At 35.0% G+C, this 26,104-nt stretch overlaps 1 protein-coding gene across 6 annotated transcripts in view; it reads right to left on the minus strand.

The window, feature by feature from the left end:
- Ankhd1 (ankyrin repeat and KH domain containing 1) overlaps positions 1-26,104 on the minus strand; it is a 118,185-nt gene that overhangs the window by 33,543 nt on the left and 58,538 nt on the right. For 3 of the 6 annotated variants that reach the window (XM_050130375.1, XM_050130373.1, XM_050130376.1), the window contains exons 11-18: positions 21,957-22,044; positions 21,350-21,477; positions 19,847-19,990; positions 19,039-19,141; positions 9,010-9,768; positions 1,839-1,984; positions 1,591-1,702; positions 959-1,104 (exon numbers count right to left, since the gene is read on the minus strand). In XM_050130375.1, coding sequence (XP_049986332.1) covers positions 959-1,104; positions 1,591-1,702; positions 1,839-1,984; positions 9,010-9,768; positions 19,039-19,141; positions 19,847-19,990; positions 21,350-21,477; positions 21,957-22,044 — 1,626 coding nt within the window. The remainder of the gene's footprint in view (positions 1-958; positions 1,105-1,590; positions 1,703-1,838; positions 1,985-9,009; positions 9,769-19,038; positions 19,142-19,846; positions 19,991-21,349; positions 21,478-21,956; positions 22,045-26,104) is intronic. The other 3 variants (XM_050130374.1, XM_050130378.1, XM_050130377.1) reach the window with 3 other exon arrangements.

Below are 26,104 nucleotides of genomic sequence, written 5' to 3' on the forward strand. Positions count from 1 at the left end.
ATTTGACATTTTAAATATATTTTATTAGGCCTTAAATATTAAAATATCAGCATGAGATAAATGGATTCAATATCTTCTTTGGGGTGGTCATATTTGTTTTTGAGACAGGATCTTGCTTATGTAGCCAAGATTAACTGAAACTTGCAGCAATTCTCCTGCCTCGGCCTCTAAAGTGTTAGGATTATACATATGCACCACCAAGCCCAGCTGAATTTCTTATCAAGAAGTTAAAAAACCGTGAGCCTGTGTGGTAGATCATGCTTATAACCCCAGCTCTGGAGGGTGACTAAGAAGGATTGCACCAATTTCAAGGCTACCTTCAGCTACATAAGACACTGAGACACAAATAAATTCAGTGTTGTGCTCTGTGCAGTTGCATATACCTGTAAATCCCATGGTGTATGGTGAAAGCAGGAAATGAAGATCAACCTATGGGTCGTGACCCTTTTCAGAGATTTAGCAACCCTTACATAGGGGTCACATATCATATATTCTGCATATTGTATCAGATACTTACAATTCTTAACAGTAGAAAAATTAGTTATGAAATAGCAACGAAAATTATTTTATGGTTGGTAGTCACAACATAAGAAACTGTATTAAATGGTTTCAGCATTAGGAAGGTTGGGAACCACTGGTCTACTGAACTTGTAAAACACATGTGTTTTATACATATATGTTTCACATGTAGTTAAAATATTAATCATGGGGCTGAAGCAACAGCTTAGTAGTTAAGAAAACCTACTTCACTTGCAGAGGACCCAAGTTCCCAGCACCCAAATCAGGTAGCTCATAACCATCTATAACTTCAGCTTTTGGATCTTAAATCTTTGGGCTTCATAGGTGTGTGCATGCCCAAACACACAAGTTTGAAAAAAAATCTTGAAAAAGTAATAAGCATATATACATTAAAAACTATAGGCAAAATATTTACAAAAGAAAGCCAATGTTAACATACCTCTTGACGACCACCAGAACATGCCAAAGAAAGTGGAGTATCCTTAGTTCGTTCAGCTTGTGCTTCTATATCGCCACCTTTATCCAAAAGGATTTCAACAACTCCAACATGCCCCGCTGTTGCCGCCAGGATCAGTGGGGTAAAACCTAAATTAGAAAATAAAAACTTCTAACAAATCTGTGGTTTTACTTACTTTAATGCCACTGTTTTCAATTTCCTTTTATTTTAACTTAAAAGACTTCAATTTAGATACTGATGAACAATTTAGCATCAAACTATTCTAAACTCTAATTTGTTAATGATAAAAACACCTGGCAAAAGGAAATGCTAAATCAATAAAAACTATTAAAATCTATACTCACAAACCACCTCAGGATTAAAGACAAAGGCATCCACTATTTGTGGCACACAAGGCAAGAGCTCAGCCCTCCTACTCCATCACCTTTACTAATAATTTATATTTTGGTTTTTAATTTTTAGAGAATTATTTGGTTCTATAGATGAATAAGCTTGAACACTGCCTATTTATTTTATTAGTAAAAATATAAGAACTACTTATTCATAGCGAAAATTCTGTAATTTTTTGTGCTTGTGTAAATACTTAGATTTTATTTGTGAGTGATATTTCCTACCTTTTTTATCTCTGTGTTCAATTTTAGCATCTCGTGCAATAAGAACAGATACAAGTTCTTCATGACCACCTGCACAGGCCAGTGTTAAAGCTGTGTCATGATTGCTTTCAGTCTAAAAAGGGAAAAAAAATATTTATTCATATATTTTAGAGTTCTCAATAAAATTATCCTTTCCCTCATTAATGTACAATTTTTCCTTTCAAAATAAATTAGAACATGTGAAATAAATTTATATAGAATCTACTCACATGCGCATCAATGTCAACTGAAGGATACACAGGGGGCATGGGTGGGGAAACCATATTGCTTGGAGTCTGAGAACAGGATTCGGGTGTAGGACAGTCTGTGGTCTGAGAGGGATTATTTGAACCAGCAGGCACTCTGGTACTCACAGCTGGAAAAAAAATGTTTATATTGCTAAATTTCATTTAAATAAATAATACTGTTTGTACACAGAAAAACATGTAAAACAGAAATGTTCATGTGAGTAACATACTACAGTGAAATCACAAGCTTTGGAGTCAAAAGAACGTATATTGAATGACTTTCTGAATTCATGCAATTTATTTAACTTATCTGAGCCTCAACTTATAAGTTCAATGAGGATATGATTAGTGCTCGCCTTGAAAGTTTCTAACGTGTAACTAAACACGGCCAATTGTTGGTGGATATATAATAAATGGTGGCATTTTGCACTGCCAATAGGGAGTATATCATTTCCTAATTTAAGCATTTGTAGCCAGGTATGGTGATCCATACTAGTAATTTTAGGACTCAGAAGTCTGAGATAAGAGGATCACAAGTTCAAGGCCAGAGTGGGATACCCCTCAAAAACAAACAAAACAAAACAAAACAAAAAAACAACAAAGAATGCTTATCTTAGCTTGTAAAAGTTTGACAAAAATATTCTGTAAATAATGAAAAGTAGCAGGTCAGGGCAACAAGTTAGATTATTTTTCACATAAACAGCAGGGGATGTGTTTTTAAAAACTCAGCATTTACTTTTTTTTTTTTGAGTCAAGGTCTCACTATGTAGCCCTGTCTTTCCTGGAATTCTCTATGTAGACCAAGTTGGCTTTAAGCTCAAAAATGCCTGCTGGGATTAAACGCAGACTACATAGAGAAATACTGTCTGGGGTGGTTGGAAGGAGGTGTGCACCAGTTAGTTAAAATCAACTTCTAAAAGTCAAGTTATTTTTAAATTGAATACTAGAAATTTATATTTAAGATCACAAAATTTGGAGTTCAATTGAAGTTTTGAATGGTGATACACTTAAGTAATTCTAGTACTTGGAGGTGGAGGCAGGAAGGCCAGCAGTTCAAGGTCATCCCCAGCTATACAGCAAATCCCAGGCCAGCCTGGATTTCATGAGATCTTGTCTCAGAAAAACAAAAACAAACCCAGAATGTGGTGTTTGAAAACAGAAAGTTGAAAATTATATCTTGTGTCTCTTCTATCTTTTGTTTCATGGAGGATGGAGTTCTGACTCAAAGAGTTAAGGACATCTTTAAAAGATACTAGTAGTTTCTGAGATAATGTATTTAAAGCACTTACTCGTGCCTGGCACAAGGAAAGTGCTCAATAAATGTAAAACAAGGCATTTTACAATACTTTCAGTACTATTATTCACTTTATTAGAAAATAAAAATATCACTGTTTAAGAAAGAAAAAACTCAGAAAAAAACCCCGCATAACCAATAGTATAGAAAAAAATGAAGCTTTCACTATGGCAATACACTTATAATGTGCTCAACTTAGTAACTGACTAGATCTTTTAATTTTCAAAGAGAGAGTCTCATGTACTCCAGGTTGGCCCTGAATTACTGACCGTCCTGCTCCACCTTCCAAGAGTTGGGATTACTGGTATGTGCCAATCCTACTTTAATTTATTAGATTTAGCAAAATTTAAGATGCCTAGATTTGCTTCTGTGAACCATCCTTTTGCTTCCCACTGATATATAAAACAATCTTGGCAATATAAATCCCAACAACTTTATTCACCGCAAAAGTAACTAGAAATGATTATAATATCATAAACTTTTGTTTCACCTAAAGAATATGTACACTGGACACAAAGCTTTAAACTTTTTTTCATTCAAAAATGAAAGAAGCGGATAATATTGTTATATCTCAAAATACCTGATACATAAAAACACCCCCTCCCCCGGCATACTAGATTGATATGTAACACCTTACTGACAGATTTGCAGTGGTGGGTCTTATAATTATTAACATATACCCTGGAAGAATTGTATTTCTTCTATTCATTTATTCATGTCATCTTTTTTTAGTGGTTTTTTGAAAGCAAGGTATTTTAAATTTTTTAAAAAAGTATTTGACTAGCATGGAAAGCTAGAATGTGATGTTATGAAAGACTCCTTTACAGAACTTACTTTAAAAACAAACAAAAAAGACCACTTCCTGTGTATTTAACAGTTCTATTACCCAAAACATGGATTATGTTTTATACATTTTTATACTATATTATCCTAGGATATTTTCTCTGTAATAATGACAATCAGAACCATTCCATGGAAAGTGTCTTTAATAGGATTAATTACAAATGAAAGCTATAAAGGTTGTATTATAAGAACATTATAATTTAGAACCATAACATTTTCATAAGTTTTAAAACATTTCCTATCTCTGAACAAAATGTCTCTTAAAATGACAAAACCAGACAACTACAACAAAAAAAATCAATATACAATTCAAATTAAAATTTTACACTGTTCAAAAGTAGGGCACTAGAAGAACCAAGTAAAATATTTTAACCTGACTTTTTATGAAACCAAGAAAAATTTTGCATATGGTATGGAATAATAATAAATCTTAACATAAAAAATTTTATTGCTACTGGTAGACAAAATATGTTGTAAAATTTTATCTCTTAGTGGACATGGTGCTACCCACCTGTAAATCCTAGCACTTGCGAGACAGAGGCTGGACTACATGAGACCCTGTCTCAAAAACAAATAGAAGTCCCAGGCTTGGTAGTATAAGTTTAACCCAGATGCTCCAAGGGCCAAGCCATAAGGATTACAAGTTCAAAGTAAGGACACTGAGTGAGATCCTATTTTAAAATCAAAAAACAAACTGGGTTGAGGACATAGAGCACTTCCCTTACAATGGTGACGTCCTGATGCCCAGTACCTCAAAAAAATAAAACAGCAGAACTTTTTATTGCTATCATTTGGTATATATCATAGTAATGATAAAACAGTTTCATTTAAAACCTAAGCAGGGTGGTGGTGGCACACACTTTTACTCCCAGCACTCAAACAGGTGGAACTCAGAGATATACATGCCTCGGCTTTTGAGGGCAAGGCTAGCCTAGTCTATAGAGCTAGTACTAGGAGAGCCAGGAAACTCTGTCTTGAAAAACAAAGCAAAACTAAAGGTTAAAAATAAAATATTAACATTAGAGGTAGTATGTTATAAATCTCCTCAAAAATAACAGGATTTCCAAATTCTTTTGTAAAAAGACTTATTTCTAATCATTATATATATGTTATGTATGTGTTGTTACATGTATGTTCGGATACTCAAAGCTAGAATTTTGATCTCCTGGAACAGAAGTGGTTGATCTTTGTGTGTGTGTGTGTGTGTGTGTGTGTGTGCATATATCTGCGTGTAAGAGAAAGGATCACACTATGAAGCCCTGGCTAGCCTGGAACTCTTTATGTAGACAAGGGTAGCCTTAAACTCACAGAATCAACTGCCTCTCTGCCTCTGTCTCCTGAATGCTGGGATTAAAGACATGTGCCACCATGCCTAACTCTTCTGGTGATTATGAGCCACCTGACATGGGCACTGGGAACAGAATTTGGGTCCTCTGGAAGGGCAGTACATGCTCTTAATCTCTGAGCCAATTCTTCAGGCCTAAAGTTTTGTTTTTAAACTTAATAATGATCACTGCAAGGCCACTTAGAGCAAATTACACTAGAATTGTAATTTAAACAAATGTATCCAAGTACCAACAACAATACTGTATTAGACACAAAGCTATATTAAAACTCATATACATATCAAATCTTAATATAGAAATAAGAGCAACTGTTATTTAATAGGATTTAGAAGTATAAGAAATAATAGAATTTTTAAGATAAATGCAAAACTTTTATTCAAACCACATGCATATACATGACACTAACACTAAGGCTCTTTTCTTTGTTTTGTTTTTGCTTGTAAATAAAAGACAGGGTCTCATTATGTATCTCTAGGTGGTCTGGAACTCAGGGATCTGCGTGCCTCTGCCTCATGAGTCTCCAAATTCAAGGCCTGTACCACCATGCCCAGCTTCAACTAGTGTTCTTAAATATGGCTGAACTGAGTGGCTGAACATAGTAAGCACTATGCACTTACTAGCAGTTCCCCGTATTACTCCTCTTGCAGAGCAGATTGATGTAGATTTATTAAAGAAAGGTAAGAAAGATCTCCTGAGTCTGGGAAATGTACAAGGGGGAGACTCTGTACTTCCCTTCTCTAAGCTTCAGTTTCCTACGGAACTGAGGTAGGAGAATCTATTTTATGGGAGGATTTAAAACAGCTTGTGAAGGTGCAAATGAAGTAACTACCACAAAGCTTGGCACATGGTAAATGTTCCATAGATGTAAATAAATTTATTTTTTAACCAATCCTCTTTATATATTAATGGAATTTTTATTAAATCGCTCTAAATTTCTAGACTTAACTTTTTGTTTTGGTTTGGTTTTAATCTAAGCGTATTTTCCTTCCTTTACTTTTTGTTTATCTGAGACAGGACCTGAATAGCCTGGACTGGCCTTGAACTTGACAAGTAGTGAGGGTGGCTCTGAACTCCTGATCCTTCTGTTCCTGCTTCCCAGGTGCTAGGATTACAGGTGTCAACAAACCCTGCCCAAGAAGGGATTTAAAAAAAAAAAAAAATCAAGAAAATAGAAAAATGGCTATTAAAGCTAATGAAAACTGACAAAATACAAACATAAAATTAGAAATAACAGATCTAATAACTGCTTCCATGAACATATCATGTACAATTTCATTATTAATTTGATATACATTTTAACTTTTGAGATCATTTGTTATTCTGGTAACTGCTAAAAACCTAAGGCTTTCAGAAGAAGATTTGAGGTACCATGTTTTTAATCAAAATTAGATATTCTGTTTAGGATTGTAGAGAGTATGACATATCAGTTACAGGCTGAGTAAGTAAATAAGTTATAATATTAGTTATGTATATAAACAGTTTATTAATTTTCATGAAAATATTTAGGTAGAAAAGCAATAATGCGAAAATATTCTTAAAGAAGAAAATTAACATTTCTTTTAGAGGGATAAATATATATTCTTCAAAGTGAAACTTTAAAGAACCTAAGGCTTTCAGAAGAAGATTATAGGTACCATGTTTTTAATCACATAAAATTAGAAATAACAGATCTAATAACTGCTTCCATGAACATATCATGTACAATTTCATTATTAAGTTATAATATTAGTTATGTATATAAACAGTTTATTAATTTTCATGAAAATATTTAGGTAGAAAAGCAATAATGTGAAAATATTCTTAAAGAAGAAAATTAACATTTCTTTTAGAGGGATAAATATATATTCTTCAAAGTGAAACTTTAAAGAATATATATCAGTCTCTCTTTCACTAATGAAAATAAATTTAAATAGAATTAATTCTATTTAATTATGGCTTGCTCCATAATCCTACTGATATGCTTAAATGTTTTACAACTACAGAGTTAGCTATTAAGTTTGTCTAATTTTTGTCACTATTAATTAGGAAAATTAGACTTGGGAAAAATAGTTTTAAGTGATACATCATCATCTTGAAAAGAGAATACAATTATCACCATGCATTTCAAAACATATAAACTTCATATATGGAACTTTTTATTTATCAATTTAAAACTTATTTACAATCTGATAAGTAGTTAATGTCTAATACATATTAAGTTTTATTATGTCAACATGTAACACTAAAAGATGTTTTTTGAGGTAATTTTTTTTAAGTCTCATGTGAACTCTATAAAAGGTCATTTCTATTTAAAAACACTTTAGTGAAATAAAAACTTTTAAGAAACATCTGTAATAATTAGCATAAAGTTAACTACAAGTTTCCTTTAGAGCTGTTTTGGCTAAAGTAAATTTAACATAAGAAGCTCTACAAGCCAAAAATATAAAAATTCAAATTAAAGAATAAAGATCCTAACTCCTTAAAATATCTCCTAGTATTTGAATTTTAAGAACACTAGACATTTCTCCTCTGCACAATACTATCTATTACATGGCAGAGGAGCCTCAAAGGCAAAATGATATCTATAACCAAACTGAAGTAACACATATACCCAATAAAAATTCCTGATTTACTCTTATTCCACATTTTTAAAGATTCAGTAAAGATTAGGAAGACTAAAGGCTCACAAAAGAAGAAAGGAAACTGGGATAGTATAATTGGGGTAGGAAGGGGAGGAGAATATGACAAGAGGAAACAGACAACAATAAGGAAAAAAATGTTGCAATCAAGAGACAGAGGACTGGCCTGCCTTTGAATATCACTCCAGCTACATCTTAGTTCTTGGTCTTCATCCACTGTCAACAGCCATTCTGGCTGCAATTCTGAACTGGGCTCTCATGGAGGTGATACATTCACCAGCCATCTTTAGGAAGGTAAATGATTAATTGCACTGTTTTCCCACTGCTGCAAGGACAATGAAAGGGAAAGTAAACTTGTGCACCTCATTTCATATCTAGTTGTAATTTTCCACACAACAATAAACAGAAACAAACATTTTAAGATTATTAGCCCTTTTTCTATGTGTATGTGCATGAATGTGCATGTATGCAAGCACACTATTAAGTGTTCTGTATGCTTGTTCATCAAGAGTTTACACAAAAATTCCAATCTCAAAAACAAGTACAACAGTTTAAATGTACTTTAATCTTCTGAACACAAACTCTATACCATGGAGTGTACAGCTGTTCCCATTTAATTAGAGATAATTAAATTGGTCTAATAACAAAAAGTAGTGTCTCTTAAAATTCTCATGTACAACCATGAAATTCACAGGCAAGAAAATTAAATAGGTAGCCTTACCTGCGTGCTTCTAAATTGTACAAAAGATTCTACTGAGAGCTACTATGTAGGAAATAACAAACTGTCTTTGAAAGCAAATTTCTAAAGGATTATGGGAACCTTATTTATCTTTGAAGTGTGTTTGTTTTAAACAGAAAAGGGGAAAAACTCCCTTAATGTGTTAGTGCTACTGGGCTTAAATTCACTTTCATAATTCCTAAGGAATCCAGTAATTTTACAAAGACAGTTGTAAAATAGAGAAATACAAAGTTTGTGTTTTTGAAGGGGCATTTAAAGAAGTTGAGCACACAGATAAAAGAGAAAAGTATTTTAGATATATTTCTTAACCCACCTGCTATCAGGTCATCAAGAGTGTCGGTAAGCGTCTGGGCTGGAGTTGCAACCATGAGTCCATCTGGCTCTTGTACTAACAGCCCCTGCTCATGTCCAGCAACAGCAATTTGAGGCTGTCCTATGATCTGCTGGTTACCTGATACTTTCTGAAGCACAAGAGAATTTGTCCCATTAGAACCTAAGTCACTGGAAAAGTTACATTGTGGAGATGATACAGGCGGGACTGGGACAAAATCAATTTGTTCTGCTGATGGTGGAGATTGTTGCTCATCACCAATACCATGATCTTTAAATAAGATTGTATCAACCTGGGGTGATTCTGAAGAGTGATCCTCTGGGAGACTGCCATCTTCATCCCCTGCCAAGGAGACTCCTCTATGAGAGCACTGCTGGTGTGGAGACCCTGTGTCTCTCTGACCTTTGGTTTCCAAGTATTCTTTGGTAAACTGCTGCTGTGTTTTCATCTGCAACTGCCTTTCCACTTTCTGCAGTTCTTTCAGTATTTTCTTCTTCTTCTGGACTTGTTCTTCTCTGTTCTTTTTAAGTTCCTCAATCTTATCCTTGTTTAGAGGCTCACCTTGAATTAACTCCAATGACTTAAGCTGTGCTTTTTCAATAGCACTAATTCTTTGTCCCAGTTCATTCAGCTTGCCTTCAGTCTCTTCTACTATGCACTCCAAAGGCTGGTATGGGTGAAAAGGTGGCAGTAGGTCCTGATCTGCTACCTGCAGGGAACTGGACTTCTGCTTGGATGCACCTAAGCACATGAAAAATGTTTGAAAAAGTGCCATGCTAAAGAAAAAAAGAAGAAAGAAAGAAAAAGAAAAAAGAGAAAAAAAGAAAACAAAACAAAAAACAACAAAAAACCAGAGTCCCAAAAATAAAAACACACACAAAAAACATTCCTCCCCTCTCCCGGACTTCCTTCCCCAAACCATTATAACTAATGCTATAGAATGATTCAAAAGTCACACTAGTGAGGCAGATTAAACCTCAACTATCTCATCTGTTTTTGCACAGCATAAACTGAGATGTTATCAACTCAAACTTGAATTTAAAAAAATATACTTTTAAATGTAGGATGATTTTAGAAATTATGATGGGACAAAGAGAAAAGGAGGGGAAAAAAACATCAGAATTTTGCTGATCAGGTTGGACTTTTTAAATCTAGCTGAGCATGTTAGAACACACTTTCAATCCCAGAACTCAGAGGCAGAGGCAGGCAAAGGGATTCTCACAAGTTCCAGGGCAAGCTGGTCTACATAAATTCTAGGTCACCCAAGGCTACACAGTGAGTATCTTGGCTTAAAATAAATAAGAACAAAAACAAACAAACAAAAACCCAACAAAAGAAAAAATATCAAATATAAACCAGAATCAAATGGCATTCAGAATAATATTAATGCTAGTTTAATTGCCTTTTCAGAACAATTATTCTAGGAATAATTATACAAGTAAAGTTTATTCCAAGAGAACAAAATAGGGCAAATGTTTTTTTAAGTTGGCAAAATAATTCTATTCTTACATTAAAATACAATGTGAAATCAGTTTCTCAAGATATTATCTCTTTAGACAGGCATGGTAACCCATATGCCAATAAAGTCAACACTCAAAGGACAGGGTAGAAGAATCAAGTATTAAGGGTTATACTCAATTCATAGCTGAATTTGAGGCTAGCCTGAGCTACCTAGAACCTTGTTCTAAACAAACCAAATATGAATCATTATAAAATTCTCCAATAAAAAGGCTAACATTGCTCTACCTAAACACTGTGTTAAACTTATACCACAAAGGATCTAATTTTAAATAAACCATTTAAATAATATCCATCTAAGAGAGAAACAATGAAAGTTACTAATAGGGAGAAAAATCAGACATTCCATATAGGAATACTCATATTGATAACATTTTTTAAAAAAAAATTATTTAATGTTCTTAAATATATTTGTTCCTCCTATATAACAAGTCTGCTGTAAAGTAATTATTAATAGCCTTAAAGGGGATAAATAAAAATTTTGAGGTACTCCTTGATTTGTCTGAGCAAATTCAGGGATGAATTCTATTCAGGAAGAACTAGGACTACTTGGGGCGAGGGGACAAATAACTGATGCATCTACCAACACAGATGAACTTCAAAACATCAAGTTAAATAAGATTCCAGACACAAAGTTACATACTGTAAAATCTCACTTAACATAAAATTTATAGAGAAAAGACATATAAGACAGAAAAGAAAGTAGTGGCCCTGGGGTATGGCAATGAGAATAAAGTTCAAATGCAAACAGGTAACAGATCTTTTAGGGGCAGTTAAAGCTAAGTGGGAACTGTGTGGAGTAGTGAATGCCTGAATCCCAAAAAAAATGGGAGACTGAGGCAAGAGATCAGGACTTTGAGACCGACTGTACTCGGGAGGTAGAGGCAGGTGGATATCTGTGAATTCAAGGCCAGCCTAGTCTACAAGAGCTAGTTCCAGGACAGGCTCCAAAGTTACAAAGAAACCCTGTGTAAAAAAAAAGGGGGGGGGCTGACTGTCTCAATGTCAAGAGTAACAATAATGAGGACCCCTCAAAACTTGATGGTGATGATTGTCACAGAACTTGGTAAATTTACCAAAACATACTGCATTTAGTATTTTAATGAGTGAACTTGATAGTTAAAAACAATAAAGCAATTTTAAATTTTTTAAAAAATTTATTTACTTAATTTATATGTATGGATGCTTTGCCTGCAAGTATGTCTGTGTATGCCTAGAACCCACAGAGGCCAAAAGAGGGTCAGATCCATCAGGACTGCAGTTATCAGAGCTTGTAAGTAGCTATATGGGTACTGGATATCAAACCCAGTCCTCTGCAAGAGCAACATTGCTTTATACCACAGAGCCATCTCCCCAGTAAAGGCATTTTCTTTTTTTCTTTAAAAAAAAAAAAAAAAGAACTGGGTAAAACAGATGATTCTTCTTCTGAATTGTAGTTAATACTAAAAATCATAGGTCATTTAAGATCTGTTTCGTTCTTTTTGTGTAAGATTGAGTCTCAGCTACCTGCCCTCAAATTCCCATCCCAGGGTTTGAGTATCTTGAGTGCTGGAGGTCAAGTCAAGCATGCACTATCACATTCAAGGATTTTTTTTCTAACATTTTATTTGTTTGTTTAGGGAAAGGAAGAGAGGGAGAATGTGTGTGTGTGTGTTCATGTCACAGCATACTGTGGAGGTCAGAAAACAACTTGCAGACATCAGTTTTCTTCCTTCTACCATACAGGATCCAGGGATCAAATTTAGGCCATCAGGCAAGGAGACAAATCTCTTTCCTGTGAGCCATTTTGCCAGCCCATACATAAGAAATTTTAAAAGAAAAAAAATCTTATACCAAAATTCATTCTCAAGTTTAAAAGACTTATAGAATAAAAAAAATAAGAGCTCTTAGAGCTACATGCCAGGCCTGATGGCACACACCTATAATTCCAGTTCCTTACCAAACTGAAGGAAGAGGATATGGAATTCAAGGTCAACACAAGTGAGACTACATCTCCAAAAAATTAAATAAAAAACTTTAAGTAGTTCAAATATATGCATTATGTTTTAATTTACTAAAAGGATCCAAGGTTTCCCCTTGGTCAGAAGACCAGTTTCAGTACCATACTGCAGTCACTTTCAGAGGCTTACTTACTCCTATTGCAAACTGAGCAATGCATGTCATATTTAATTTCATGTTTCTACTTAAGCAAAGTGGTAGGAAAAGACTATTCTTTCAGAGCCAAGATTTGAGAGATAATTTGATTATTAGTTTCATAAGACTATAGGAGCCAAATGTTTTAACAGGAAAGAAAAAGGAGGCAAAACTACAACAAATAACAAGGTATAAATCCACTAGCACAGCAAGTAAAAATTTCAGTTTCATAAAGAGATGTAATGACATAAGCAGAGTAAATGCAAAGGCTCAGCAAAATTGGATATCCCTTCAAACTTGCCTAATATAGTTGCAAGTGCACCAGGATTAAGGCTGCCCACATTAAACATTCACAGGTAAGATGATCCAAAACAAGAGAAGAATGTTAAGCACAGAAAGATATACTAATGATATGCTCAACTGTATTAGAAATACTGCATGGAACTAAAAGAGACATTTCATAGAACAGAGAAATATGTTTAGAACATACGTAGCATTATTTGGGGGCTGAAGAGGTTCTTCCAGAGAACCTGGGTTGAGTTCCCATCACCCATGTTGAGCAACTCACAACTGCCTGTAACTCTGGTTCCTGGCATCCAACATGTCTTCTGGTACTCATGGGCATTGCATATACATGGTACACAGAAATACACTCAATCACACACATATACACATCCAATTTAAAAAAAATTAAATGTACAACGATGGGCCAGCAAGATGACACAGTTGCAAGCCTAATAACAGGAGATTGATCCCTAGGGCCTATTTGGTGGAACCAACTCCCTCAAGTTGTCCTTTGATTTCCACACATCATGACGTGTGCATGTGCACATACATAACAAAATGAAAACATAAAAATTAAAATGCATAAAAAGCAGTTTTCTTTCATATAGTTAATAGTTGAAATATCCAAAACTAGGGAGTTAAAACTGTTTAGACAAGAACACATCAAAGCACTAACACAATCTATAAACCAAGAGAGGTAAAAACAAAATGTCACCTGAAACTGTAGAAATACCAGTTAGTGGGTAAAAATTTGAAAAGGGCTTCATTTGATGAGAAAAATTTAATATGAAGTATTAAAAAACACAAGAAAATAAGATTTCCAATCCCTTCAAACATTAACCACTGTCAGATATGTATAAATGTACATACACACATACAGGAATGTGTACATGGATATCATGGAGTTGACATACCAAGTACAATTTAGAAATAGAAATAGACACCAATTCTTTTGGTTTGGCTTCTGTCCTACACTTATTTCCTCTAAGCTTTTTTCCCCCGTAGTAACAAACCTAGGAAAAGTATGCACTCACTAGAAACTGTGATCTATAGCAGTTTAAAATCAGCTTTATTGCTGTATTTTGGGATTTTCTGTTGCTGGGGACTGGGCTGAGGGTTTTATGCATGATAGGCAAACATTCTATCACTGAGTTACATTCCCAGACCTTTTCTTCTGTTGCAGTATTGGGAAGGGAATCCAGAGTCTTGTGCGTGGTAGATGCTTTACCACTGAGCCATGCCCACTCCACCACTGATGTACCTTCATCAACTTGTTTATTTCTATGGGCAATAGGTGAGTGAGGTATGCACTTGTGAAACATTTAGTCCTCTACTGAAATGAGCTTAACCTTATTATTTTCAAATCTGTACCAGTGAATTAGCACATTGTGTAATTTAAAAAATGACCAAAAGAAAACATTTGTTATCTACAGTTTTAACATAGAAATCTCTTAACCAAGATGTCCAAAGATAGACCATCTATGTTACATGATAACAGATTCACCCAACCTATCTTTTTTTAATAAAAGCAGTTATATGTAAAAACACATTGGTAAGTTTGGGAATGCATAAACTTACATAAACATAATTAAAAATTAGTAGAGATATTAGTAAAGTTTACAGAAGAAAATTCAATTTGAATTACAACATATGCAAATTTTTCTCTATAGTTTAATAATTTCTCATAAAAGCATGAGAGTTCATGACACTGACTCCAATAAACAACTCTGGAGGTGAGGCGGCACACATTTTCCCTTACACTTCTGTTTCTAGATCTCTCTAAACATCGTCAAAGTTTTAAAAGTACAACTTTTAACATTGCTCTTTTAAAGACAGAGTTTCACTGTGCAGCCCTGCCTGGCCTGTAATTCTCCATGTGGAACAGGTTGGCCACTAATTCATAGACCCACCTATCTCTGCCTTCTAAGTGCTGGATTAAAAGCGTGTACCACCAACCCAGTCCTTTTGTTTATATTTTGGAAAGATCTTGCTTGTAGTATAGGCTAATCTTGAACTGACAGTGATCCTCCTGCTTCAACTTCACCTGTGCTAGGATTAAAGAATGTGCTACAAGGCCAAGTTCATTACTATGTCTTGATTTTTTAAAGTATATATTATATATTATTTTCTTTAATTAATATGTCAGTTTCATTTTTTTGAGACAATCCCATGAGCCAAACCTGGCTCTAAACCCCTTCCTCATCTTCATGCTTGCACTCAGGGATGTGTGCACATGTCTGTGTGTGTCCATGTATGTTGTTTCCCCCACATACACACCCCACCACACAAACATGGTATGATTCCATTAGTAAAGTACTTGCTATGCAAGCATGGAGACTTTAATCTGGATCCCTAACACCCACATAAAAAGTCAGGTATAGCAGCCCACACCAGTAATCTCACCAATGGGGAGGAAGAGACAGGGCGATCACTGGGGCTGCTGGCCAGCTAGTCTAGTCAAATAGGTGAGTTCCAGGTTTAGTGTTTGATCTTATCTCAAGAAAAAAAAAATGAGGTGGGGAATGATACAGGAGGAAATCAGAGAGAAAACTAGTGAGCATTTTATAAGAATGTATAAGAAAAGGACTGTGGACTTTGGACACACTAGGGAAATAATGGAAGGGAAAATAATACAAGAAAATAAAACAGAAGAGTTATAATGACAAAACTACTAGGAACTGAGTGTGATTAATTCAACACTACACTTGAAATATTGAAAGAGAAGTGACAAGTCAGAAGGAAGTGAGAATCAAGTACTATAAGTACTATAGCACTTTTCTGTAACTAAAGTCACAGAAAAGGAATTACTTCCCAAGAAGGTCTGAGGTACACAAAGATATGTTGGGCTACCAGGAGTATATATTTCAGTAGTAGAGTGAGCACTGGGTGTGAGATCCTGGGTTCAGTACTAAGTACCACAAACAAAAAGAAGAAAGCTAACAAAATCTAAACTTGCAGTATTAGAAATTGAACCCAGGGCTTTCTACATACTAAGCAACCCAGCAAAGTGTCCTCCGACCTTCCCATTTGTGCGATCACACACATATACACAAGATAAATACAATGTAATTTAAAAAACTTAATACATCTATATTTTAAGTGGATTTTTATATCTAACCTATCCATGTTCATTGTGTACTTTTAAATAATCAAATAGCTCATATCTATTTATTTATTTATTTTAATGCAGACTCTAGTTATGCAGCCCTGGGTGGGCTGGAACTTGCTATGTTGACTGGGTTAGCCTCAAACTCAGAGATCTGCCTGTCCCCCAAGGGATGGAATAAAGTCTTGTGTCACCACACCCAACTCAAAAGACTTATACATTCTGAAAGATTTTATTTTAATTTATGTGTATGTGTGCCCATTGACAGAGAGGACATTGGATCTTCTGGAATTGTAGTTATAAGTAGTTGTGAGTTGCCCAACATAGGTCTTGGAATCAAATTCAGATTCTCTGGAAGAGTAGAAATCTTAACTGCTAAGCCACTTTCCAGCCTCCAAGTGATTTAAGAAAACAACAACAGAATTTACAGGGACAAAGATTCTACAATGAGTCTGATTTTTTTAACTAAATGACAATGTAACTCAATATATTATAACAATACATTCCTTTACAATTGTTAGGTAGTTAAGACAAAGTGCCCAAGTGTTTAGATACAAATATTAACTATTGTCCTTCCTTAATAATTTAATAAAACAGAGGAGGGAGAGGAAAGGAAGGAGGGGGAACTGTGGTTGGTATGTAAAATGAATAAAATAAAGTACTAAAAAATTAATTTAATAAAATGTGTTTAGAAGGTTAATTTTTATACCATTCAGTAAAAACAATAAAACAGAATCAAAGAAAGAAGTGGATCCCTAGTATATAATTTCTAAGCAAAACCGTGCTTATGAATATCAACATAAAGATCACCACCCAAGATTTTCTGTTGCTTACACATTAGCTCTAGATTTAAAATGCTCTACTTGCTCTCTGAACAATTTGTCTAGATTATTTTTTGGTTATTTTGTGGTTTTGTGTGACGTTGAAAAATTATTTACTGTTAAATATTGAATTTCTGAGCCAGGTAGTGGTGGTGCATGCCATTAATCCCAGCACTTGGCAGGTGGATCTTTGTGAGTTCGAGGTCAGCCTGGTCTACAGAGCTAGTTCCAAGACAGCTAGAGTCATTAAACAGAGAAACCCTGTTTCAAAAAACAAACAAACAAAAAAACACCTGAATTTCTGAAGCCCAAATTCTTACAGTCCTTTATGGCGTTTAGTCATTCAAACACAAAAACAAACCAGGTACAGGGGCATGAACCTGTAATCCCAGTACTCAGGAGGCAGAGAGACATGAGGATGGTGGAATTATCCTAAACCACACAATGAGACCCTCTCTCATAAAAACCCGAAAAACAGAACCAGTAAAGTAGCCCAAAAGGTAAAGGTGGTTGCTGCAAGCCTGGTGACCTGAGTGATCTCTAGAACCCAAGTAAAGCTGGAAGGAGAACCCATTCCATAAAGTTGTTCTCTGACTTTCACACATGTATTCCCACACACATCATGTGAAAATATGAACACATTAATAATTTTTTTAATCTGGAAAAAAAAACCAGAGGTGCTTTAAAATATTTTAGAAATGGGTGTTAGCTGGTTATTATGGTTAGATTACTTTAAAAATGTATGTTTCATTTGCTAAGATTAAAAATGGAAGGAAGGCAGATATGGTGGCAACGTTAACATATAAACATGTATCTAACTGAGACTTCGATCACCTTTTATTTATTATACACTAAATAAGATATATTCATAAAAATTTTTACATTAAGTTTTTGGGCAGTGAGTATTGATGATAAAAATCCAGGGCCTCATGTATGCTACGTAAATGTTTCACTACTATGCAACAGTTCCAACTCTTATGTGGTTTTTAAAATCCTAGAAATTACTTCAGCAAACTCAGATTACAAAATACAATTATCAAGAGAAGATACTTTATATCTAGAGATAAATAGATAGGAGAACAAAACCTTAGCAGCTTGAGTCCTTCAAACAGAGTGCACTCCTATAATAATCATTTGGGTCTCAGGCCTACAATCCCAGCACTCAAAACACTGAGGCAAGAGGATTGCCATAAGTATGAGGGTAGCCTGGGCTACAAAGAGAATTCCAGGCCAGCCTGGGTTACAACGTAAAGTTCTGTCTTAAATGTTAAAAAAATTTATTTCATTAATAAAGTCATCTAGATTTTATTCATATACATTTTGATAATTAATCATCCAAATTCACAGACTGATAATCATTTGACCAGGTTCACCCATTGTATTCCTGCATTATAAAAGCAAAACTGCAATTCTTCAACCACTTTCTCATTGATTAAATTGATGCTGTAAATATTTACCAAGGTAGCCAGCACATATTTTTATTATTACACTACAGTTTGGCTAAAATATTGTCAAATAAAAGCTAGGTGTTATAGCACATGCTCCTATTTCTGGCACTGAGGCAGAGGCCGAATGATACCACAAAATTAGGCCAGCCTAGTCCAAGTACAGAGTTCTAGGCCAGCCACAGCTAGGTAGCAAGAGCCTGCCTTGAAAACCAAAATAAGAACTGTCAGGTAGCTAAAAAAATGGTTTGACAAAATTTTCTGCTTTATGGGCTGGAGAGATGGCTCAGTGTCTAAGAGCTTTGCTTGTTATTCCAAAGGTCTTGAGTTCAATTCCCAGCAACCACATAGTGGCTCACAACCATCTGTAATGAAATTTGGTGCCCTCTTCTGGCCTGCAGTGATACAAACAGGCAGAACACCATATACATAATAAAAATAAATTTTAAAAAAATTCTGCTTTAATATAATATAAAGCTTAAATTATTTAAGTAATTTTATCAATGGAAAACTACATCAAGCAGCATGTTAACAGAAAAACACAAGTCAATTTTCTAGTATTTAGGACTTTCCTAAGCATCCAATAACAGTACTGACATTTGTAGAAGTTATATTTCTCAATCAGCTCACAGGTACATTATATCTATAAACCATTAAAGTATAATTTATTTAGTTGAAAAAGGAAAATAATTTAACAACTAACCTTTCTGTACTCCTAAGAGGGCAGGAGACGTCTCCTGGGAAGTTCTGTCAGGTTCCTGGGGAGGCACAACCATGGCAAGTGTGTGTACGGGTACACGTGGAACCTAAAACATCAACTCAGAAAAAAGTCATCTCAGATCATAGAAGAAAACAAAGGTTCATAAATAAAAAACATATTGTTTTATGTCTTCTTCATATGCCAACAAGTTTGTTCTTTTCTATTTTAGATTTATTTTATGTATATGAGTATTTTGCCTGAGTGTATGTATGTGTACCACATGTGCTCTTGGAGGTCAGAAGGAGGCATGAGTTCCCCTGGAATTGGGGTTACAGATGGTTGTGACCCCATGTGGGTGCTGGGAACCAAGGCCTGGTCTTCTGCAAGAGTAACAAGTGCTTCTGACTGCTAAACCATCTCTCCCATCCCCTAACTTTATTTATTGTAACTTAACATTTTCTTCTTAAGCCTTCACCAAGGAAAAATTTCTGAGAATACTGAATTTGAAGACTTAAGACAATATTTCAATGATTTAGGTTAATTAATATTAGTGTTATTATCTCTTGCTGAAGTGAAAGCATTGCAGCACCAATTATAGTTAGGAGTACAAACCACATACTCACTATATACTGGTCAATTTACCCTTGTTCAAATTCTATACAAGTAAAAGAGAAAATAAAATTCCAACATATTTACTGAACTGGAGTGTACTAGGAACTTCCAAGATAACTTAATAATTAAGATTTCTGTTTTCATTAAACAAAAACTTTCAAAGAATACCTATATCAAAAAATATTCTATTTTACTCTACCTGAGATTCATCTTGTGAAGGAGAGGTAAGCTGAGACACATCTGTGGTGGGAACCAACAGAACATTATTTGGATAATCCAATAGATAAGAAACAACATTGGTATGGCCACCTTTTGCAGCTTCAATAAGCATTGTTGATCCATCCTAAGAAATAATTGATCATAGTCAATTCTTTATAAATTTATTCTTATAATCTGATAAAATTATCTAGTAAGACAAATAAAATAAAATGTAATAATTTTATTTTCAGGTTTTGAGACAGTCTTGCTATCTAGCCCCAAAATTACTTTGGGCTTAAGGCAATCCTGATGGCTCTGGCTTCTCAAATACTGTTACCACAGGCAGTTCAAATTATATTTAAGAGTAATAAATATTAAACACTAAACGATCAAACATACCTCTAATAATAATATATCTTATTATTTGGTGGTTTGTTTTTGTTTTTGTTTTTGAAACATGGTCTCAATATTTACCCCATGCTGTTTTTTGTTTTGTTTTGTTTTTTCAAGACAAGGTTTCTCTGTGGCTTTGGTGCCTGTCCTGGAACTAAAACTAGTTCTTGTGGACCAGGCTGGCCTCGAACTCACAGAGATCTGCCTGCCTCTGCCTTCCAAGTGCTGGGATTAAAGGTATGCACCACTGCCACTGCCCAGCCCCATGCAGGTTTTGAACTGACAATAATAGTACTGCTTCAGCATACCTGACAATCCTGTTACTATATATTACCATACTCAGCTAGTATATAGTTAAGTAAATACCTTGAGCTGGGTGTGGTGCTGCATGCCTTTAATTCCAGCACTTGTGAGGCAGAGGCAAGAGGATCTCTGTGAGCTTGAGACCAGTATACACTATGGTCTACAAATGAGCTCCAGAGATAGCAAGAATTATATACAGAAACCCTGTTTCAAAACAACAAAAGACAAAAACAAGCCGAGCAGTGGTGCACACGCCTTTAATCCCAGCACTCAGGGAGGCAGAGGCAAGAGGATCTCTGTGAGTTAGAGGCTAGCCTGATCTATAGAGTGAGTTCCAAGACAGCCAAAGATATACAGAGAATCCCCCCACCCCCGTCTTGGAAAAAACAAAACAAAACACACACCAACAAGCAAATGATGTGGGATTCCCCTCTGTATGCTGTGAATATCAACGGTAATAAAGAAGCTGCTTTTGGCCAATGGCTTAACAGAATATAGCCAGGCTGGAAAAGATATACATAGAGAGTAGACAGAGTCCAGGAGAAGCCATGTAGCCACCGCAGGAGACAGACGTCGGATGGAACCTTACACTGAACAAAACCTTACCTGTAGGCCACAACCACCTGGTGATACAGATTAATAGAAATGGGTGAATTTAAGATATAAGAGCCAGCTAGGAATACATTAGAGTCATTGGCCAAGCACTGTTGCAATTAATATAGTTTCAGTGTGGTTATTTTGGATCTGGGCAGATGGAAAACAAACAAGCAGCTTTTGACTACAAACAAAAACAAAAAATGTAGAATACCTTGAGTCGATGAGTAGGGTCAGCTCCATGAGCCAATAGTAGTTCAACCACGGCCAAGTGGCCTCCTGCACATGCCAGTGATACTACTGTGTGATCATTATTGGCTGTAGCCCTATTCACATTGGCACCTTTAAGAAAAACAGTAATTTTAACAAAGGTGAAAAGCAAACCAGTCTACAATATCATTTAAAGATGATTCTCAATTATGATACAGATACAAAACAATGTATAAATCATAGGTGTAAAGCTTGAAAATTTTCACAAAGTAAACACACTTGTGTAACTAGAACCTAGAACAAGAAATGGGACACTACCCACTATCCCTCCTGAGTGCTGGGATTAAAACCTGCATGCCCGGCTGAATGTTCTTGCAACATTAGATGATTTTTAAAAATTGTTTAACAATAAGTTCAGATAATGGCATTATTTAGCATTCCTACAAGCTAGAAAGGCAGTATTCAATGTGTTCCTATTCCTGGCAATTCTGATTATATGAGCAGGGTTGTTGCTGGGTATGACTAGGTGTTCTGTTTAGCTACAGAAGCATAAAAGAATTCCCTAAGTTATCCACCTGCTTCATAGTCACAACCATTTAAACTTGCTTTACCTTTGCTAATAAGAAACTGAACTGTGCATAAATGACCAGCTCTTGCAGCCTTCATCAAAGGTGTTCTTCCACCTTCAGATTCATGTTCCTATTAAAGAAACAGAAAAATGAATCAACATTAACTAATTAAATATTTAAGGATTCAGTACTAATGAAATGATAAACAATGAGCATTTAATACTTGTGAGCACTTACTCTACTTCAATTCTTTTAATGTACAGGTCCGTTTAGTTACACAAGATAGCACAACCTATCATGGCCAAGTTCAACCTTGTATACCTAACAATATTCATTAAAGATAAAAAACTAATGAAGTTTGGTTCCCAATAACTTTACTTTTCTAATTACAATGAGATTAAAAAAGCATTTCTGGGGGGCTGGAGAGATGGCTACGAGGTTAAGAGCACTGATTGTTCTTTCAAAGATCCTAGTTCAACTCCCAGCACCCACATGGTGACTCACAACCATCTGTAATGAGCTCTGGTGCCCTCTTCTGGCCCACAGGGATATATGCAGAACACTACACATAATAAGTAAATAAATCTTTAAAAAAAAAAAAAAAAAGGTCTTTTTCTTAACCATTCATGTGAACTGTGGAAGAAAGCAACAAGTCCCATAAAGTGATTAAAGGGATCCTGACCTTCTATTGAGAACCATTAAGAAATCTATCAAAGTATGGAAGGAGAAAACAGACTCTTAACAGTTATCCTGACCTCCATAAATGCTGTGGTATCTATGTATACAAGCATGAGCACATGAACACACACACAAACACATAGACATAGACACACACACACACACACACACACACACACACAAAATTTAAAGGATTCCACCAAAAGATAGGAAGAGGCAGGCAGATTTCTGTGAGTTTGAGTCCAGCCTGGTCTGCAGAGTAAATCCTAGGACAGCCAAGGCTACAAAGAGAAACCCTGTCTTAAAAAACAATACAAGAACAACAACAAAACAAAGAAAAAAAAAAAGAAAGAAAAAGAAAAAAAATTATAGTATTTAAAGGGGAACAAAAATAAACCAACAGAATTTTTTAGAATAGAAACTAAACACTTGAATGAATAGTCAAAGGCAAAATAAAATTTTAGCAGCAAGATCATCATTCTCTAGAAAGTTTGGTAGCTACAAGAATGAATGATTAAACAGCCACTAACCAGGCCTTATATCAAATGGCACTGAAAGGAACTCGCTTATATGGTTAGTAGTCTTAGTTAGTATGGTTAATGTGCAAACTCCTACTACATTCACTTAAGTACTGAAATTGTTGCTGATAACTTTGTTTCTATGAAGAGTTTTCTGACCTATCCTCCATGTTCATGTTTAAATTATACCCTGTACATAAATGTGAATTCTGCTAATTCAGTTGACTTATTACTAAGAAAAGGTTGAAAAAGTAATGATGACAAGTTTTATTTCATTATTCTTTTAAATTAACTCAGAAAGTCACTTAGTTGCCATATAATCAATTTAAAAATAAAGTGCTTTGTCAACACAATAGAAAACTTTTCTACATTATGAATTAAATGTAGTAACCAGAGCAATGTCTCAGCAGTTAAGAGAACTTGCTGCTCTTCCAGAGGACCCAAGTTCGATTCCCAGGACCCATGTGGGGAGTGGGCTCACAAGTTTCTCTAATTCCAGTAAGGAGATCTGATGCCCTCTACTGGCCTCCATGGGCTCCCAGTACAAAAGTGGTGCACAGACATCCCAAGCACATATATATAAAGTACATAAAAACTAAAAAAAAAAAAAATAAGTGTGGATTATCATTTTATTGGAAAGTTTAAAACTAGATTACAGCAAAAAGGAATTTCAATCCAAAAGGACTTTTTTCTTTTAAACTTTGAGAGATGGTCTACAGGTCTCAAAATTATAATTGTTCTGTCTCAGTCCTTCTACAAGTAAACCCTACTATATCTGAGAAAGAAGTGGCTATGAAGTCTGTATGTATTGTTCCTTAACTACTGATAAAAATTAAGTTTACTTTGACTTTTTATTTGTTACACATGTTGATTAGGTAATTTTTACTAACTCTAAGTTATGAGAGAATATAGATAATGCTAAAATAACCCTGTTTTAGAATGGATTTTGAATTTACATGTAGGCAACTAACATTTTTGGCAACTTATATTAATACACACACACACACACACACACACACACACACACACACACACACCAGGTGGTGGTGGCACATGCCTTTAATTCCAGCACTCGGGAGGCAGAGGCAGGAGAATCTCTATGAGTTTGAGGCCAGCCTAGTCTACAAGAGCAAGTTTCAGGACAGGCTCCAAAGGTACACCGAAAAAAATCCCTGTCTTGAAAAACCAAAAAACCAAAACCAAACCAAAACAAAACAAAACAACAACAAAAAAAAAACTTTAAACAATCTTACAATCTTGACCATATTAATTTTATTATTGTTTGGCTTTGTTTTGAGATAGTAGTCTTAAACTGGCCTTGAATTCATTCTGAAGAAGACAAACTAGCCTTGAATTCATAGCCGTCTCCTGCTTCAGTCCCCTAAAATACTGGGATTACAGGCCTAAGCTCCCATGCCTTGTTTGAATATACTTTTGATACCATTAGTAGTCAGCACCTACATCTCTTAAAATAAATTAACACAATTTGTAGCATTCATTATGCCCACAACTTTAAACAATTTAAACTACAACTCTTTCATTAAGGAAGATGGACAAAGCATATCACTGCTATTTTTCCTTTTTATTGTCAGAAACACACATTTCCACTGCCACCTGACATTTCTTGCCATGCTTTTAATTAAAACTGAGCTTTATTTTCAATATTCGAGGTTAATTTTTAAATGGCAATACCCTAACAAGAGAAAAATTGTGTTACATTTTCCCCATTAACTTCTATATGCATATATGTACACAATGTGTGTATATACGTATGAATGTATCTCTCTCTAAACACACACACACTTTTTTTTTTTTTTTGAGACAGGTCCCACTTAGCCTTGGCTGTCCTGGAACTCACTATGTAGATCAGGCTAGTCTCAAACTCACAGAGATCCACTGCCTCTGCCTCCCCAGTGCTAGGACTTCCACAATGCCTGCCTAGGAAAATGTTCTTTTGAGTTGAGTCATTTACCAGCTAGATTTCTTCTACTTCATGTATATCTGCTTGTGATATTTAATCAAGACATTAATATCAGTAGATTGATTGTTCACTTAAGTTTGAGATTCACAAAAATTAACTTCATTTGTTCTCCTGCGAGAGTTCTTTAAATACCAAATACAAATAATACAAAGGAAATAAACTACTAGCAATGAAATCTCTTCAATGAGACATCATAATATTTTTAAATTGAAAAGAATATTTTCTTTGTCAGTCAACAAAATCCTTTGATTTCTTAGCTGGAATTCAAATATTCCAATTTCTAATTACCTATAATATCTATTCTATGTGGTAGCAGATTATAATCATAAAAGGCCTATATAATCTAATACTTTGCTTGGAACTGTGTCCCTCAAAATAGTCTTCACGTCCTCCTGCTTGTCCAGAGGAAAAGAGGACTTATGGATCCTATTCTAAAAATTAAAATCACATTTGACCACGAATACCTTGTAAAGACCTTGTCACTGCTACTTCAGGCGCTGGGCTTTATTATTTGTTAGCTAAGAATTTTCAAGTAAAACAACCCTAATTAATAAAGTCTATAATCTTATGAGCACAGGGCTTTTGTCTGAGACAAGGTCTCTCGATGTAGTCCCAGCTGTCCTGAAACTACAAGGGTAGACAAGGCTGCCCTTGAAAACATAGGAATCCACCTGCCTCTGCCTCCAGAGAACCAGGATTAAAGGTGAGTGACACCACACCCTGAGGATGAGTGGTTTCCTTTTCTTGAGACAAGATTATCGCTAACTAGCCTTGGTTGGCTTGGAACTTACATGTAGAACTGATTTATCTGCCATACCAGGCTTGCGTATAGTACTTTTTTAAAGGACATGACAATGGTCTTCCAATAAAATGTTAATATAAATCTTATAAGGAAGTAATTCTGTTAAATTATAGGCACTCTTGTCTTGGTCTCTAAAGAAAACTAAAGCTACAAGAAGGAGTAACATTTAAAAATATCTAACCAAGAATAATAAAGATGTGAAGAGATGCAG

The sequence above is a fragment of the Alexandromys fortis genome, unplaced genomic scaffold (assembly GCF_014885135.2).
Source record: "Alexandromys fortis isolate MF-2015 unplaced genomic scaffold, M_Fortis_MF-2015_v1.1 scaffold_341, whole genome shotgun sequence".
In the NCBI taxonomy this organism is placed as follows: domain Eukaryota; kingdom Metazoa; phylum Chordata; class Mammalia; order Rodentia; family Cricetidae; genus Alexandromys; species Alexandromys fortis.